General features: G+C 42.2%; 1 protein-coding gene across 1 annotated transcript in view; it reads right to left on the bottom strand.

Moving 5' to 3' along the window:
- The window catches only part of LOC117526469 (collagen alpha-1(XI) chain-like), a 108,592-nt gene that overhangs the window by 53,671 nt on the left and 35,138 nt on the right, over nucleotides 1–19,783 (bottom strand). The window contains exons 2-4 of the mRNA XM_034188540.1: nucleotides 5,814–5,981; nucleotides 5,615–5,706; nucleotides 1,837–1,958 (exon numbers count right to left, since the gene is read on the bottom strand). Coding sequence (XP_034044431.1) covers nucleotides 1,837–1,958; nucleotides 5,615–5,706; nucleotides 5,814–5,981 — 382 coding nt within the window. The remainder of the gene's footprint in view (nucleotides 1–1,836; nucleotides 1,959–5,614; nucleotides 5,707–5,813; nucleotides 5,982–19,783) is intronic.

Here is a 19,783-nt window from a genome sequence, read left to right as displayed (position 1 = left end):
GGCGACAGTGGGAAGGAAAAACTCCCTTTTTAACAGGAAGAAACCTCCAGCAGAACCAGGCTCAGGGAGGGGCAGTCTTCTGCTGGGACTGGTTGGGGCTGAGGGAGAGAACCAGGAAAAAGACATGCTGTGGAGGGGAGCAGAGATCAATCACTAATGAGTAAATGCAGAGTGGTGCATACAGAGCAAAAAGAGAAGGAACTCCATAATTAACCTTAGTCTCTGAAGAAGATTCCCCATTTACATGAACAAACTGTAATCTGTTGTGTGGGCTGCCAGAAGAGGAGGTACTGCTGGCCCACCACCAGAGGGCGCCCTGCCTGAAGTGCGGGCTTCAGGCACGAGAGGGCGCTGCCGCCACGGACACAGCCGGGAGTGACAGCTGTCACTCATTAATTCCTGACAGCTGTCACTCATTCTTCATCATCACACTCCATAAAACCCAGACGTCATCTCCACCTCATCGCTGAGATATCGTACTTCTTTGGAGGTAATAGACTCAGCCGTTTGTGTTTTACAATATAATCTGTATATTGTGAGTGTTTGCAGGAGTACCGGTCCCTCTGTCTGTGGAAGCTGAGTGAGTGCTGGACGGCACTCTTTTCCCCTGAGGAATCACTGCGGTACTCTGCAGAATATTGTTAGAGGTGGAGGTGGCATTCCCACCATTACGTTACGGGGTGTACACACACCCACACTTGACTGTCTTTGTTCTTCGCCAGCAGTACCAGATCCGACAGTCGGGGACAGTGATCACCTGGGAATTCGGGACTTGGCGGCTCCAGTATTCACCAGGTTCGGTGGCGGCGGAAATCGTGTGGTTCCGGCTCTTCTCAGGACAGACGTCTTCTATCCTCGAGCCTGCCCACACGTCACCTTTGTGGATTGACTGTAATCATATTCTGAGATTGTCTGTATATTCGTTGTGCACCTTCACAACAGTAAATTGTTACTTTTTGGCTCATCTATTGACCGTTCATTTGCGCCCCCTGTTGTGGGTCCGTGTCACTACACTTTCACAACAGTAATCTATTAGATAAATATGATTCAAACCACCGCAGCGCAGTGCCTTTAATACCTATGGCATGCTCTAATCTCTGTAATAAAATTTTATGGTCAACAGTATCAAAAGCAGCACTGAGGTCTAACAGAACAAGCACAGAGATGAGTCCACTGTCTGAGGCCATAAGAAGATCATTTGTAACCTTCACTAATGCTGTTTCTGTACTATGATGAATTCTAAAACCTGACTGAAACTCTTCCCATGTTGTTTGTATTTGGTCCAGAGTTTAGACACAGCTGACTGTGAACAACCAACATCTTTTGCAACATTGCGTGATGATTTACCTCTTTTAAGAGTTTGATAATCCTCTCCTTTGTTTCAATTGACATCTCTCGTGTTGGAGCCATGATTCATGTCAGTCCACTTGGTGCAACAGCTCTCCAAGGTGTGATCACTCCTTTTTAGATGCAGACTAATGAGCAGATCTGATTTGATGCAGGTGTTAGTTTTGGGGATGAAAATTTACAGGGTGATTCCATAATTTATTCCTCAGAATTGAGTGAGTCTATATTTTTTTTCCCTCTGCTTGGTCTAAAAAAGTAACCGTTACTGACTGCCACAATTTTTTTTTCCCTGATTTCTCATAGTGTTTCTTAAAGCCAGAAAGTTGCCATATTAAATGACTTTAGTTTTGTGTCATGTCTGTGATCTGCTTTTTTCTACAAAATTAAACAACTGAATGAACATCCTCCGAGGCCGGTGATTCCATAATTATTGCCAGGGGTTGTACAGAACAAGACACCAAGTGTACGTGTGTGTTAGTAGTTACCCACTTGCCATCAGCCAGGTTGATCTTCCTAAAGGTGGGGTAGAGTTCCGGTGATGGTTGGCCTTCCTGGTCCTCGTACAGAAAGACGGGAGAACGTCCAACCTCTACACCCAGCTGTTGAGTACCCTAAGAAGCAACAGACAGAAACAATAATCCTCAAACAGAGAGGCTGAGCCATTCATTTCTGAGGAATGGTGCTGTAATCATAGACTGTGTGTGTGTCTGTACACACATGCTGGACAAACCCTCAGTGATATGACCTACAGGTTTTCTGAAGACCTGGTCTGAAGTTCATAGGGGGCATTTCCAAATCCCCATAAAGGCTGTCGAAACACAGTAATCCAACAGGCCCTCAATGTTTACTGGTACAATTTTGGTTTTTGGAGAAGGGTTAGAGGTGATTTAGCAACCAGCAATATAGTTTACAATCAGCAATCTTCAGTGCTGAAAAATGAAGCCATCGCACCATTGCCAAAACCTGCAATCCTTCAAATTGCCAGTAGAGGCCGACTCTACACACATTCACCTTCAACTGCTTATCCAAGATCGGGTTGCAGGGAGTTGGAGCCTATCCCAGCAGTCACAGGGCGTGAGGCAGGGTACACCCTGAACAGGACGGCAGTCTGTCGCAGAGCCACATATAGAAAAACATACGCATTCACACCCACATGCACACACACTTATGGACAATTTCAAGTTTCCAGTTGCTCTAACCTGCATGTCTTTGGATGTGGGAGGAAGCTGGCGCCTCCACAAACACAGGGAGAACGTGCAAATGCAACACAAAAAGGCCACAGGTGGGAATCGATCCCATGACCTTCTCACTGTGAGGCAACAGTGCAAACCACTAAGCCACCGTGCTCTCCAAAAGTAATTTAACCACCATAGTCCTTGTTGTCGTGTGGCCCTATGACTGCTGGGATTGGCTCCAGCAGCCCTGTGAGCCTTAATTAGAGTAAGAGGTTGAAGATGAGTGAGTGAGTGAGTAGTAACATGGATGACTTAAGTGACAGCTACGCGTGGGTGTGCTTTACGCTGCCAGGCGACCTGCGTCCATTAGCTCCTTTCAAGTACTTTAATACATACAAATACCTGAGATAATGTGGCTTGCTGTGCAGTTAATGATAATAACAGACCATCAAAGACATTTGTGCTCCAGTATTTTCAGAGTGGAATTTTAGGATTGTTTAATTTGTATGATAACAACAGTAGCATGTATTGGCAGGTATCAGTAGTTAAGTTACATTTACAATTTACATTACAATGATATTAACATTGTATAAATGTCACATATGCATGCTGTCCATATGCTTGAGCCGCTTAGGTGGGTAGGGAGAGTTCCCATGGGGTAAAAAAGCTTTTCAAACTACCATCCCTGGTTCTCAAGACCAGACACCTGGATGGCTCTACTGTTTTTTTTTGTTTGTTTGTTTTTTTTTGTTTTTTGGTAAATAGATATACTTTAGTAAGCACTAGTAGAGTTCTACCTTAGAATTGGTATGTATAATAGAAGATATACCTTACTGAATTTTTATTTAACACACAGTTAATGTCACAGTTAGTGAGACTTTATGTGAGTCATAGTTTTTAATACCTGCACCCAAACTTCCAGTTATCAGTGCCAGCAGCTGATCCGCAAAAAATATGCTTAAGTTGTCTGATCCCAGGTTAGCAACCTTGGTAGCATCAAGGCAGGTGGGTGTGTTCAAGCATCATACTCGTCACCCATGTCATTCCAGACTGGCCCACGCTCCACCCCTTTACCATTTATGGGTTGACCGAGAGTTACATGCACAGTGAACGTTAAACCAGCACATTTACACTTCCACTCCACTGTGCAGAAAATGGGTGACATCATGGAGGGTCTGTCCAGTATTTTTGGGTGGCCATCATGGTCCCGCATGTATCACCACCACCACCACCCCCAAACCTAGAAATTTGGTATCATTAGAAAGCTTAGGATGATGTAGGGGTGGTGGCCAAGTGGTTAATGCACTTGGTTTCAGTGCAGAAGGTTCCCGGTTCAAATCCCACACCTGCCACATTTTTCCATGTAATGTGGAGTTGCATCAGGAAGGGCATCCGGCGTAAAAGTTGTGCCAATTCAACATGCAGATCCACCTTGGATTTGCTGTGGCGACCCCGAGTGCAAACAAGGGAGCAGCCGAAGGGTCTTACTTTTACAGAAAGCTTAGGATGATGAGTTTACAAAAATACAACCCCAATTCCAATGAAGTTGGGACGTTGTGTAAAATGTAAATAAAACAGAATACAATGATTTTCAAATCCTCTTCAACCTATATTCAACTGAATACACCACAAAGACAAGATATTTAATGTTGAAACTGATAAACTTTATTGTTTTTGTGCAAATATTTGCTCATTTTGAAATGGATGCCTGCAACACCTTTCAAAAAAGCTGGGACAGTTTTATGTTTACCACTGTGTTACATCACCTTTCCTTCTAACAACACTCAATAAGCGTTTGGGAACTGAGGACACTAATTGTTGAAGCTTTGTAGGTGGAATTCTTTCCCATTCTTGCTTGATGTATGACTTCAGTTGTTCAACAGTCCAGGGTCTGTGTACTTCATAATGTGCCACACATTTTCAATGGGCGACAGGTCTGGACTGCAGGCAGGCCAGTCTAGTACCTGCACTCTTTTACTATGAAGCCACGCTGTTGTAACACGTGCAGAATGTGGCTTGACATTGTCTTGATGAAATAAGCAGGGACGTCCCTGAAAAAGACATTGCTTGGATGGCAGCATGTGTTGCTCCAAAACCTGGATGTACCTATCAGCATTGATGGCGCCATCACAGATGTGTAAGTTGTCCATGCCATGGGCACTAACATACCCCCATACCATCACAGATGCTGGCTTTTGAACTTTGCGCTGGTAACAATCTGGATGGTCTTTTTCCTCTTTGGTCCGGAGTACACAACGTCCATGATTTCCAAAAACAATTTGAAATGTGGACTCATCAGACCACAGCACACTTTTCCACTTTGCGTCTGTCCATTTCAAATGAACTCGGGCCCAGAGAAGATGGCAGCGTTTCTGGATGTTGTTGATGTTTGGCTTTTGCTTTACATGGTTGAGTTTTAACTTGCACTTGTAGATGTAGCGACGAACTGTGTTAACTGCCAGTGGTTTTCTGAAGTGTTCCTGAGGCCACGAGGTAAGATCCTTTACACAATGATGTTGGTTTTTAATGCAGTGCCGCCTGAGGGATCAAAGGTCGCGGGCATTCAATGTTGGTTTTCTGCCTTGCCGCTTACGTGTAGAAAGTTCTCCAGATTCTCTGAATCTTCTGATTATATTATGGACTGTAGATGATGGAATCCCTAAATTCCTTGCAATTGAACACTGAGAAACATTGTTCTTAAACTGTTGGATTATTTTTTCATGCAGTTATTCACAAAGTGGTGATCCTCACCCCATCTTTGTGTGTGAATAGCTGAGCATTTTGGGGATGCTCCTTTACACCCAATCATGACACTCACCTGTTTCCAATTAACCTGTTCACCTGTGGAATGTTCCAAACAGGTGTTCTTTGAGCATTCATCAACTTTCCCAGTCTTTTGTTGCCCAGCTTTTTTGAAATGTGTTGCAGGCATCCATTTCAAAATTGGTGTTTTTTTTTTTTGTTGTTGTTTGTTTGTTTTTTACATATACTGACCACCCACTGATTGCAGGAAACTAATTTTCACATGGGGCCGTGGTGGCTCACAGCCTATGAAGAATTCATGTAAGACTTTGGATGGCAGCAGCGCCTACCTGTGAGTCATACAAGGAGAGCAGGAAAACCTGAGATCCCTTCACAGCTCGAACCGTCGTCATCACGGAGAAATTCACTGGGAATGCTGAATCTGAAGAAGTGGCATATTTGCTCCCATTATTAAATCCATTTGCACACAAACACACAGGTACTTGGCTAATAATGGATTCATAAATTACAAATGAACTCATTATTCACCAGGGAACAGCTGCCTGGTGGGGGCGCTCAGCTGGATCTTCTTATCAATCTTAAAGGAGAGGTCCGTCTCTTCGTGACCTTCCCTGCTGGTGCACAGTCCTGCCTCCAAAGACACGCCCTCCATGTCCTCCGACAGCTCCAGAACCTTCAGGACATCAATGGGATGAGCTGGAGCAAAAAAAAAAAAAGAAGATAACTAACAGAGGATTTTAGGGTTTGGAAACGAGTTTATCTTCTACTGGGAGGTGATGGTCTAGTGGTTAAGCATTGGGCTTCAGACCAGAGGATCCTCAGTTCAAAACCCAGTGAGATCATAAAATCATTATGGGCCCCCAGTTGCTCCCGGTGTGTTGTGAGCATCTTGTATGGCAGCACCCTGTCATCAGTGTATGTGAATGTCTATGAGTGAATGTGAAGCATCATTGTAAAGCACTTTGAGCTTTTGCTGCAGATGGAAAAGTGCCATATAAATGCAGTCCATTTCTGTTTGTTTTGGAGTCGATGCAAGGGGAAAAAGTTCCTTCAAAAACCACTTTTTTATGAAACACTGAAGCAAGTACACCTGCGTCACTTAGCTTTTAATCAGGCTCATCAAACCAGTTTCCTGTCGTTTTCTATTCTTACTTTTAACTGACACCAATCGTTGCACTTGATCCCTCATGGTTGTATTCTTTAAAGATTTTAATACATTTTTGTTATTGTGGCTACAGCTGTTTAAAGGGGTCATATTATACACCTGTTCAGCATGCTAAAATCAGGCAGCAAGTGACTTACAAACTAATCAAAAATACCCCACAACATTATGCATCTTTCAAAAAAAAAACCAAAAAAAAAAAAAAACCTCATCAGTCCGTCTCTCTCCCACAGTCTGTGTCTCAGAAAGCAACCATGAGCTCAGACATGGACTTCTGTGACACAGGACGTGGATCTCTAAGACAAGCTGATCCTGATCCAGGTCTTGCTTACAGAGGAATTGTGGGACTTTGAGGATGTGTAACCATAAACCATATATTACTGCATTTGTCAGGATTTGAGTTCTGTCTGCTTTTATTTCTTGTTTTTGTGCTTTTTCAGTTGCGTTCTGCTTTCTGTTTTGTTTATTCTCTTGCTGTTTTTTTTTTTTTCTTTTGGGGTCTGTCTGTCCCTTTCTCTCATCTGTGTCTGCTGCCTCTTGGTGGTGGGTGTTTCCCTCTATCTGGCCACATTCTGGTACATTCCACGCACACCTGTTCTCAATCTACACCTCATCACCGGGGTGTATTTAAGCTCCTCATTTTGCCTTAGTCCCTCTCCAGTTTGATGTGCCTTGTGCCTCTTTCTAGCTCAGTTTCTTGTATTTCCTTGCCTTGCTTTGTTTGCCTCATCGTGTTTTTGACTGCCTGCCTGTGTATCTCGACCACACCTAAGCCTGATGATTTTGTCACCGTTGCTCTTTTTGGACTGCCTTTCTGTGTACCGACTCCAGCCTGTCAACCGAGTAAACGCTTTAACTCCACTGAGCTGTGTACCTGCATCCTGCATTTATGTCCAGCCCGTTAAACCTGATAGCAATAAGTCAATCAAAAACTATTTTTTAATATACAAGCCTTTAAATTACTATAATAATTTTTATTGGCCGCAATGTGATAGATCTGACACATCATATTTGGTCAAAGTATAATAATTCAGATCTGATTTGAGTCATCAAAAGCAACAGATTTAATGACATACATGGAATATCTACAGAGAACCACAGTGATTTGGATCTGGATGCTAAAAAAAAAAGTGTGCATGAATCACCCATGCATGTCACTGAACTTGCTAATTATGCAAACAAATTGTTAAATGAATGCACATAATTTCTGACAATTATTGTTATTTATATGGGTTATTAATGTGCACATTAATGAGAACTGACACATACAACAAAGACTAATTACCAGAAGGCATCACAGAGTACAAACTGACAGTGATACAGCCTTTTGGTGCACTCGCATGTAATCAACGAGACAGCCAAAGCTGTAAGTTAAACATAAACACAGCGGTCAGACAGATGGATGAAGTAGAAATCGGCGGGATAACAAAGGAAGAGAGTTGGTGAAAAGCAAGAGAGAACGTGCAATGAACTAAAAATGAAAAGGAAAAGAAAACAGGCAAAATAATAGCTGGCCGGGGAGAGGAGGGCAAGCCTCTACTGGTGTGGCTCCTTTTCACACGTATTTCTGAACCTTACGTAAACCCTCCATCTGCCTCGCACCTTTCAACAAAAATGCACACAATTAAACACACACGACACACGTGCATGTGTGAGTATTGGGGAGGCTAGTACCTTGTATGCTGTCTGAATCCCAGATGCATCTTTTGCCCATTTTTGCACGTCTGCCCGTCTATCATCTGTCTGCCTGCTGGTGTTTTACCAGATGATAATTCTGCTATTCATCGAGTGGACGAATTCATTTACAGGCGTTACTGAAGATTAAACTGATGCAACACGCTACCCACTTCACACTCTGTTGATTTCTACACCAGCTGCCCTTCTTGACATACCGCCAGTTGTACACGGAGAAACACACACAACCCAAGTGGTCTCCCATCCAAGAAATAATCAGGACCTACTCTACTTTACTGCTGGGAACTGACAGGATCAGGTGTACACACAGTACACAAACTACTACTTACAAATAAGCGCTGTAATTAGCAGACATGGGGTAAAATACTTTGCATTGTATTTAAATACAAATACTTTTGATTTTCGAATTCCAAATACAAATACTTTTGATTTTCGAATTCCAAATACAAATACTTTGTACTTTTTCAAATACAAATACTTTATATTTTGAGTATTTCAAATACAAATACTTTCTATGAACTATAAACAACAAATCAATACAAAAACTGATACACCGGTGACAATTTATTGTGAAAATAGCATGACCAAATACTATTGATAAGTAAAGGACTGAATGTTTTATCACAAATACACTATTATAATATCACAGGCAATAATCAAACTATCACAATATATATTCTGTTTCCATCAATATTGCATCCTTTTGTATCCACCATATCACAAAACAATAATAAAATGTCATATCTGGTGTGTCTCAACACGGTGTTACAGAGATTCCCAAGTTTGAAAAGTATTTGTAAATACTTGGGATCGGCGATGTATTTGAAATACTAAAAGCACTCAGAGAGTGCAAACCTCCACCAAGGCCATGGGGTCACTGACGCCATAACATGTACACGCTGTGGAATCATTGAACCTAAAAAAGTCTAACAATGATGTTTGCTCAGTAGTAAAAAAGTTTCATCTGCTGTGACTGGATAGCATGTATCCTTAGCGCTTGGCATCACAGTTTATTGCAACTTGCACCTTTCCCAGAAACTACTGTCATCTGAGCACTGATATTGATATTGCATGTGCTTATAGACAAAAACAAATAAGAGACAAAATTCAATTTATTATTCAACTAAACTGCAAATATATGAATTTTTTTTTATCATTTATGAAACACTTCTCTAAACAAGGCCATAGGGTCACTGACCCTAAAGAGATTCCCTCCTTGGCACAGTGATCTATTTCTTTTTGTATCGTCTCTAAAATTGTATATAATAATCATTAGATTATTAATATATAGACAAAAATAAATTCAAGAAATATTACAATTTGAAAACAAATGCACCCGAATGTGATGACAGCTGCAACTGCTTAATGCTACTTTTTAACATTGAAAATGCCATAGACATGCTAACGCGTTAGTATCGGATCTGGATCGTGATCCGGATCACCACTAAAATTTAATCACTTGTTCCTCTTGTCATTTCCAACCACTCCACAAAAATTCTATAAACAAAAATAAATTTAAGAAATATTACAATTTGAAAACAAATGCACCTGAATGTGATGACAGCTGCAACTGCTTAATGCTAATTTTTAACATTGAAAATGCCATAGACATGCTAACGCATTAGTATCGGATCCGGATCGTGATCCGGATCACCACTAAAATTTAATCACTTGTTCCTCTTGTCATTTCCAACCACTCCACAAAATTTCATCAAAATCCGTTCAAAACTTTTTGAGTTATCCTGCTGAATGACAGACAGACAAACAAACGCGACCGAAAACATAACCTCCTTAGCGGAGGCAACAAATAGAAATACTTTGAATTCAAAATCAGAAAATACAAATACTCTGAAAAATGTATTTAAGTATTTTCAAATACAAATACTTTTGCATTTGGCCCCATGTCTGGTAATTAGTAATTAACACACACTGTACATCATAATTGTACCAATATAGGGACTATACATTAAAATATATAGATTGGCGTAACTACTGTAAACTGTAAGCATGATGGAGTAAAGGAATGGATAAAAGTCCATTTTATGCCAGAATCATGCAAATTCTGACAAAAGCAGCATCATTTTCAGGAGGCCACAGGTGGGATCGATTCCCACCTGTGGCCTTTCTGTGTGGAGTTTGCATGTTCTCCCCGTGTTTGCGTGGGTTCCCTCCAGGTGCTCCGGCGTCCTCCCACATCTAAAGACAGGAAACTTTAAATTGTCCGTAGGTGTGTGTGCGAATGTGAATATATTTGTCCGTCTATATGTCGCTCTGCGACAGACTGGCGTCCTGTCCAGGGTGTACCCTGCCTCACACCCTGTGACTACTGGGATGGGCTCCAGCCCGCCACGACCTGATCTTGGATAAGCAGATGAAGATGAGTGAAATTGCCCTCTAGTGGATGTGTTGCTTAACATCCATGTCAACATAAAGGATGTGTGAAAGCATGTGGGCAGTGACTGTTACGTTTGAAACACAAAAATTTACAGAAATCACAAATTAGCTTTTAAGGGGAATGTTTTAGGTGGGAAATTTTAGTGTATGTTAAGAAGAGTAGTAACTTCAAGACTTTGGGGAGGTGATGGTCTAGTGCAGGGGTGGCCATGTTCGGTCCTTGAGAGCCACATTCCTGACACTCTTAGTTGTCTCCCTGCTCCAACACACCTGGATCCAATGAAAGACTCGTTAGCAGACTTTTAATCAAATCAAATTTATTTATATAGCGCCAAATCACAACAAACAGTTGTCTGAGGCCATAAGAAGATCATTTGTAACCTTCACCAATGCTGTTTCTGTACTATGATGAATTCTAAAACCTGACTGAAACTCTTCAAATAGACCATTCCTCTGCAGATGATCAGTTAGCTGTTTTACAACTACCCTTTCAAGAATTTTTGAGAGAAAAGGAAGGTTGAAGATATAATTAGCTAAGATAGCTGGGTCAAGTGATGGCTTTTTAAGTAATGGTTGAATTACTGCCACCTTAAAAGCCTGTGGTACATAGCCAACTAATAAAGATAGATTGATCATATTTAAGATCGAAGCATTAATTAATGGTAGGGCTTCCTTGAGCAGTGTTGTGAAAGTGTAGTGACACGGACCCACAACAGGGGGCGGTAATGAACGGACAATGGATTAAGCCAAAAAGTAACAATTTAATGTTGTGAATTGCACAACGGAATACAGACAATTGCAGTTGAGGAGTACAGTCAATCATACACAAGGTGACGTGTGGGCAGGCTCGAGGATAGAAGACGTCTGTCCAGAGAACAGCCGGATCCCACACGGCTTCCACCGCCAACGGATCTGAAGAACACCGGAGCCGCCAAGTCCTGGGTCCCAGGTGGCCACCGTCTCCAGCTGTCAGACCTGGTACTCCTGGCAGAAACAGAAACAGTTAATGGTGGGTGTGTGGATACACACCCAGTAATCTCTCCGTACTCAGTTCCTCCGGGAGGGAGAACCTCCACCTCCAGAAACAGAACCACCCGTGCAGCTCCTGTCAGTCACTTCCCTGGAAGGAGTGGGAGGTGAAGACGTCGCAACTCACACAATCCGCCAATCCAGCTACAGACTGTGTCCACAGGATGAACAGCTGCACACAGAACAATATTTAATTTTGATGAGTTACAGCAGAGAAAGTTACCTGAGTGGTAGCTGATTTCTCGGCGGGGAGGTGGAGTTGCAATCCGGCTTTTATGGTGATGGCAGAATGAGTGACAGCTGGTGCTGTTGACGAGAGACAGCTGTCACTCTTTGTTGCTCCGACGCCCTCTCGTGCTTGAAGCCCGCACTTCAAGCAGGGCGCCATCTGGTGGTGATGGGCCAGCAGTACCTCCTCTTCAGCGGCCCACACAACAAGCAGCCTGGTAGGAATGGGGTCTAATAGACATGTTGATGGTTTGGAGGAAGTAACTAATGAAAATAACTCAGACAGAACAATCGGAGAGAAAGAGTCTAACCAAATACCAGCATCACTGAAAGCAGCCAAAGATAACGATACGTCTTTGGGATGGTTATGAGTAATTTTTTCTCTAATAGTTAAAATTTTATTAGCAAAGAAAGTCATGAAGTCATTACTAGTTAAAGTTAAAGGAATACTCGGCTCAATAGAGCTCTGACTCTTTGTCAGCCTGGCTACAGTGCTGAAAAGAAACCTGGGGTTGTTCTTATTTTCTTCAATTAGTGATGAGTAGTAAGATGTCCTAGCATTTTTTAATGAGCCTTTCATTGGATTCAGGTGTGTTGGAGCAGGGAGACAACTAAGAGTGTCAGGAAGGTGGCTCTCAAGGACCGAACTTGGCCACCCCTGGTCTAGTGGTTATAGCGTTGGGCTTCAGACTAGAGGATACTCCGGAAAATCACTAAGGGCCCTTGGGCAAGGTCCTTAATCCCCCAGTTGCTCCCAGTGTGTATGGCAGCACCTTCACATTGGGGTGAATGAACGTCAGGGTCCATTTACCATTTAAGAACATTTGTCACATCAAGTTGCAACTATGTGGCAAACATGACACACAATATATGAATTATGCATTTTCTTGTGTCTTAGGCCCTGTGTCCCTGTAATGTTTATTTCTGCCCCTGGCTGCCAGTATCTTGCAACCACATACAGCCACGGTTTGCTGTGTGTGTGTGTGTGTGTGTGTGTGTGTGTGTGTGTGTGTGTGTGTGTGTGTGTGTGTGTGTGTGTGTGTGTGTGTGTGTGTGTGTGTGTGTGTGTGGCCACTCTGAATGTTTTAAAGTTGAAAATCCCTGAAGTTTTTAGAAAGATGCTGTGATGTCACTGCTGGGCCTTTTCAGGCAATTGTGAGACGAGGTTTATTTCTGCAGTTTTTGTCTACAGTTGGCTGATTTGTTACATAAAAATGGATTACAGAAAAAAAGCAGAAAAAAAATTATTATCTGTGATAGACTGGACAGACGCTATGTTCCTGCTGAGGGTGAGTACTTTTTAATCACCGTATATAAAATAATCTTGAGCTGTATATTGTTGTAATAGAAACAAATCGCATTCGCAGGCTTTTTGTCGCCTGAAAACACAAACCACTGAGGATGAAGCATTTCTGGGCATTCTTCATGCTTTTCCACCATTAAAAAAAACAATGTGGATGCAGGGCCCGAGATGGCATTGGTGGTACAGTGTTTCTGCTAGCATGGCCTCTAATTCCCAAAATTCACCTTGCCACAAAGATCAAGTGGTACACTAACATCACATATTTTGCAAGCTGTAACTGCTGTTGTTCAAAGATGTGGGGGAGCTACAGTCACACACACTAAACTGAAGTGATGCACTGACATCTGAATGCAGGAGAGGACAAGATGAGGCAGGGACACGTTGCTTCTACTGGATCGGCACTTCAGCACATCATGTAATCTTTCCTCATTGATGCCTGAGATATGTGTAGTCACACAACAATGTTCACACAATGTAAACGCAAACATGCAGAGACACACAAACACACCGTGTGCTTCCTATACATTGAGTGGGGAATGTTCACCTGATCTCCATCAGTGTCCTGAGGGGACACCACTGATGAACATGAGCGTACATGCTTAGTGTGTCAAATGTGAGCTTCAGTACAGAGCGGCTTTAGCACCGAGACAGAACAAAAATTATCTGTCCTGCAGGCAGATACATACATTTACTCACCAATTACTGTAAATGAGCTCATTTTCAGTTTTAAATGCTTTTACGTGCAATCAGCTTGATGTCTAACCCCTATTAGTGTTAGCGCATGCTATCACACTAACTGAGGCTGACACCAGCAATTAGCGTCAGCCGTGGTTAGCACGGCATTGTGCGGTAATGCTAACCGCTAATGAAGAACGAACCCGACCCCCCTGCCCACGGACCAAGTTTAATGCTGCTATCGACCCACAATGCAAAAATAATAGTAACGCACAGTGACTTGGAGAAGTAACTTTAATCTGATTACTGATTTGGAAAGATTAACGCGTTAGATTACTCGTTAATAAAAAAAAAGTGGTTAGATTAGAGTAATGCGTTACTAAGTAACGCGTTACCGGCATCACTGCTAACTATCCACGTTATTTGCACAAAAAGTAATCGTATTGCCGACAGGTGTTACCAGTGGCAAAATTAGCATTCTAGAACATTGTGAGCATGGAAATAATTCTGGCGTCTTTATATTAAAATGTCTAAACTAATGACCTTTAAACTCACAGTGAAATCTAATCTTTATATCATGGCATAAATAAAAATATGAGTGAAAGCATTGGCGAGCACAAGCATACACACCCTTAACTATAACACAACTAAAACATCACTTTTACAGACAGTTTTCTTTTGACAAGTCAGGAGGATGGATACATGAACATTATAAAGTCACTGAATCTCGCCTTATGACTGCTAGGATAGGCTACAACACCCCCCACGATCTTAATTGAAGTGAGCCGGTGTCCTGACGAGATGATCTACCCTTGAAAGGATCTCCACCGCCCCCTCGGCCTAGCCTCACTCTGAACAGTCGCTGAAAAAATAGCTTCTCCCAGTAGGGTGATGTCCGTCACTCGTCCTTCTGCTTCTTTCTCTTAATATTGTGGTTACGACTGGCAGACTGAGTGTTTCATTTTTTTCCTGACGCAAATACAAGTTGGCGATTGTCCGGTGTCGCAGTCCCTGCCTACACTGTGAATGAGTCATGTTTATTTTATTTATTTATTTATTTATTATTGCACCTCTTCTGCTTATAAAGGACTTTAGAATGATTTAAGAGGTTTTACTTTCTCATCTGATGGTTAATATCACATTATTCCCTTTGATCACTTTGGATGTACAGTATCAGACTCACACGCACCGGTGTCGCTGACTGAACGGTCCCTCCTAAAAATTGGTCCACCCTGCCTTCACTGCACATGCGTCCTCTACTCCCAAAGTGATCAAAGGGAATAATGTGATTATTAACCATCAGATGACAAATTAAAACCTCTTAAATCCTTCTAATGGCAGTATTAAGCAGAAACGAGGCGATATTCAGTGAATCGCTGCTGATGCTCCGAAATGACGTAGGCACAGCAGCATGTCAGACTCAGATGAGCTGCTGTGGCGCTTTGCTTGCCTTCCCCGTCTTTTATTATGAAATAATGTTGAATTTATGTGGAAATGATTGTTGTACAGAAGCTTCAGATATCTGTCACTGAGATAGATGATGACTGGAGTGTAGTTTGAAGCAGAAAGGTGGCGATAATCGATCAGGTGTCTTCTGATCTCGTAAAATGAATGAAATTCCTCCAGGGAGGGGAACCCAGACTGGCATGCACCCGGCTGGGTGTTAGCCCATCTTTGTCCCCAATTATGATTATGGCAGCTGCCACACTGACCACTGCTTCGCTTAGAACCACATACTGCACATCCATGAAGAAAACGTCTTCATGCAATTGAGGAATGAAATTCCTCCAGGGGCACAGGGCAGCTCACCAAAATGAGACCTCCTCCATTCTTTGTGAATTACAATGATCTTGACGTGCAGCTGGCTGTGAGATGAGAGTTTAGGGACCGTCAACAAATTACCACGGCGAAAGAAAATGCTTTGATAAAAACTCAATAATGTCACATTTGTGGTTTGTAGTGCCACCAAACTCACATCACACATCAGTGAGCTCCCTCTGGTTGTACTACAGTACTTAGATTGGAAAAATCTGTTATATAATTTTGAAGATTTTTCATTGTAATAATTAGAATTAAATCCCAGTAACTTTTATTCATAGCTTGTCGTGCCACCAAACTCCCATCACACATCAATGAGCTGCCTCTGGTTGTACTTCAGCACTCAGTTTGGTAAAAATGTCATTGTGAGTCTATTTATAGATGTTGCACAAACATTCACAATTAGACCAGTTTTCATTGCCAGCTTTTAAATGATAAATGTAGGCGTACCTTGCTAACTAGGCTTCAAAATTATACATTTACTCATTGTACAGGTTGAAAAACACCACTATTCAAAATCACCGTTAAAAATAGTCTAAACTCAAATGTTGATTACATGTCTACAAATAGACATTGGGGAAAAAAAAACAACTTTTGAACCATTTTTGAACGTGTCTTACAATAGACTGGTGGCCTGTCCCGGGCGTATGCCCCCTCTCGCCCAGTGATCACTGGGATAGGCTCCAGACATGTGACCCTACACTGGAATGAGTATAGAAAGTGAATGAATGAACAAAATAGTTTTTAATTGATCTCACGCATCATAGTCAACCACTGACTAATCACTTCATCCTCATATCATAGTATCATTTGAGAAACGTATTTGTGTGTGTGTGTCATTGGCCCCAGAATTGCCCTTAAAAGATTTGTTTAGGCAAAGGTCAAGGGTATTTTAAGGCCAAACATCAAAATTCTGAATTTTCACTCCAACATTTACTGAACTTGTCACACATATGCAGATGGGTTCTGGAATTGTCCCATAAAATCAAATTCACCAATCACTGGCGTCATGGTCATTGTGGTCAACGGTCAAAACTGAAGAATTTAATGCCAATTTACAGATTAAATATTATATTATTATATATATATCCATATATTATATGGATTCCAAAACTGCCCTGGCAAGGTCAGCCAGAGGCCAATCATGATGACGTTCAAGGTCAGTGAGGTTGAATGTCAGATTACCATAGCTGCTACTGTCTTCGTGTCAACCGGTACCATTACATCATGTTCTTTCTATGAGGTGTGTTTCAAGATGACAGCACTCATCGTTTTTGAGTTATTGATGACAGAAGTTGGAACAGATGAACTCACCACACCCACTCATCTACATTTTTCCAATACAAGCCTGACACTGTTACCAGAGCAAGAAACCTGGATTTTGATACGTTCATGCTGCCTGTTCATATGATTGGACAGCGATGTCACCCCATGGGGGATGTGACTCCATTCTGTGTCTGTTGCATAGTCTGATAAGTACAACTGATGTCATGTTTTAGTATGAATGTTTCAAATGTTCACCAAATGCTGGTTTCATTTTCCATGAGTTTACTGATTGGGGGAAAAGGGGAATGGCGGCCATCTTTAATGTACAGTCTATGGACAGAACACACACAAACACACACAAACACTGTGCATTCTGTGTCTGTTGCACAGTCTGATAAGTACAACTGATGTCATGTTTTAGTACGAATGTTTCAAATGGTCACCAAATGCTGGTTTCACTTTCCATGAGTTTACTGATTGGGTGAAGGGCGGCCATCTTTAATGTACAGACTATGGACAGAACACACACACACACACACACTGTGCATTCCGTGGAAACCAGATGTACGAGAGAGGAACAGAGTTGTGTATGTGGCTGTGATCAGTCATCATTACCTCGGAAATGGGGGAAGAATGCAATTACACACTCTTTTGTTGAAAGAAGAGGTGTGTTCACTTTGATTTCAACACCACGGCACCAAAGCACCGGCACCAGATGCCGCCTTTACAATCTTTTACCTCTTTTCTCTTTTTCACTCTGTTGTTTTTCCTCTGCCAAACATCTGACACAGCCTTTTTTTTAAAAAGAAAAAAAAAAAGATAGAAATGCTGAAAGGATTGCAATAAAAACCACAGAAAAAGTAGAAAACAGGACAAAGAGCAAGAGAGCGACGGGATAAGAGAAGGAAGAGATGGAGGGAGCAGATGTTTTCTTTCCTTTGAGTTCAGCTGGCTCTCATAAAAGAAACACACTGAACGGTCTCTCCTGCTGTCTGAAACACACACGGACACACACACACACACACACACACACACACACACACACACACACACACACACACGTGCAGTTACTTAAATCAGTCCTTGATATCAGCAACAAAGGAAGCTGGCAGACTGGAACAGGCACCCGGGATCCACTTCTGGCAGTCTGTGGCATTCGAGTTGGAATCATCTCGAGTCTCACCAGTGATCTCCTTTCCGCTGTTCCTCGAAGGATTTCACGTGATTAATAAGCTTTCTGTCAAACGCACATCAAAGGCTCCATCAGTGTTGGTCAGCCTTCATGGACAGCTGACGTCGCTTCATGTGGCTCTGTTGTTTTTGGATGTTGACTCGTGCAGCAACATTGATTTTGGATCACAGAGAAGAAGCATCACTCTGAGGGTCCCCCACCACCCCAAGACAAAAAGCTTAGTAGAATTTATAATCTTAGACTTGGATTGAACTGGTGGCTCAGATCTGTCTGAGGTACACGAAGAAGAAAATTCTGATTTTTACCTCCACCAGGATGGTTAGAGATATTCCCGTGTCTGTTGGTTTGTTTGCTTTTATCAAAAACTTGGAGACAAAATTTCATGGGACATGGGTGAAGATAAAACCCATTTCACTTTGGTGGGGATCCAGATGCAGGTCAGTAATGATGAATGTGTTTTTTGTTGTTGTTGTCAAAAGTAAATTTAAGTCAAGTCTGGGAGCTGTTGCCATGCATCACCGCATCCAACATGCCATGAAACGTCCTTGGGTACTGGATAGCAACCATCAAGGCAGATAACTGGTCCATCCCCACTGTAGACATCATAGACATCCCCTTGGTCTTCTCCAGCCGCTGGGGCCCTGGTTCACACACAGAGAAATGCACCACATGGCCAAAATGTCATAGGTGATGCTCCCTCACAAAGTAAGTAATCCTCCTCATCAGAGTCTCCCTAAGTAATGGCTCATTCAACACAGTCATTCCAGCAGTATCACCCAAGAGACCCTGTACCAAAGACATCCAGTCGTTGGCTTTAGGTCCTAAATAGAGTCCAAGTCCCACGACTATACATTAAGACATGAAGCACCAGGTCTTTCAAGACTTGGACCTTCACTCTATCAATATCTCCAAACACATCTGTCCAGTGTCCTCATGACTCCATAAGCTTTTCCCAAACATCTCTCATTCTCAAATTCTGAGGATTCAGAGACATGAATATCAAAAGAAAAACACTTTCACCACATACAGATACACTTCTGATGGCCGAGTGCAGAATTCATTGAAAGCCTTGATCATCATCTTGACACTCAGATCCCCTCACTCAGCTTCACAACTCCTGCTATGGGGATATCCATGGATTCCGAAAAAGATAACATCACCTCCTGCAAAGTTAAGGTCCGTAAACCTTTTCTCATCAACAAAGACACCAAAGTTGCTGGTTTTCTCAACTTTATCAAACTCCATCTGTGCAAGTACTGAACAGTATCGGAGTAGTTACCGGATGAACTCCAATTTTGATGTCCAGCAAATTTTGGGGATCCAATAAATTCTCAGGATGTCCCAGAAATATCACTATGACAGGTCAACCTATGAACCAGCTTTCATGAAACATGGTTGTCTGGGGCAAGAGCACTAAATTAAAATGTGAGCACAGATACAGTTCAAGCAAAAGATTTTCTCATCAGCATTTCTCAAAAAAAAAAAAAAAAAAATACAAGCAGCAGTGGCCTCGGTGGACTCCAGGTCTAGAGATAAACAAGCTCATTTCAAACTATATGTATAATGTAACTACACCTGCTCCTAAATTTCCAACATACAATGACAAGTTTACAAGATGTTTACAACAAGCCCACACAGGTCCAGCAGATGGCAGTGTCCAGCAGGTGGCAAACAGGTCTATTGCGTATTTCACAGTGGCGGCGCCAAGGGGGAGCTTGGGGGGGGCTTAAGCTCCC

This window comes from Thalassophryne amazonica, chromosome 15 (genome assembly GCF_902500255.1).
Source record: "Thalassophryne amazonica chromosome 15, fThaAma1.1, whole genome shotgun sequence".
Lineage (NCBI taxonomy): Eukaryota > Metazoa > Chordata > Actinopteri > Batrachoidiformes > Batrachoididae > Thalassophryne > Thalassophryne amazonica.
This window is presented reverse-complemented; position numbering and strand designations above follow the sequence as displayed.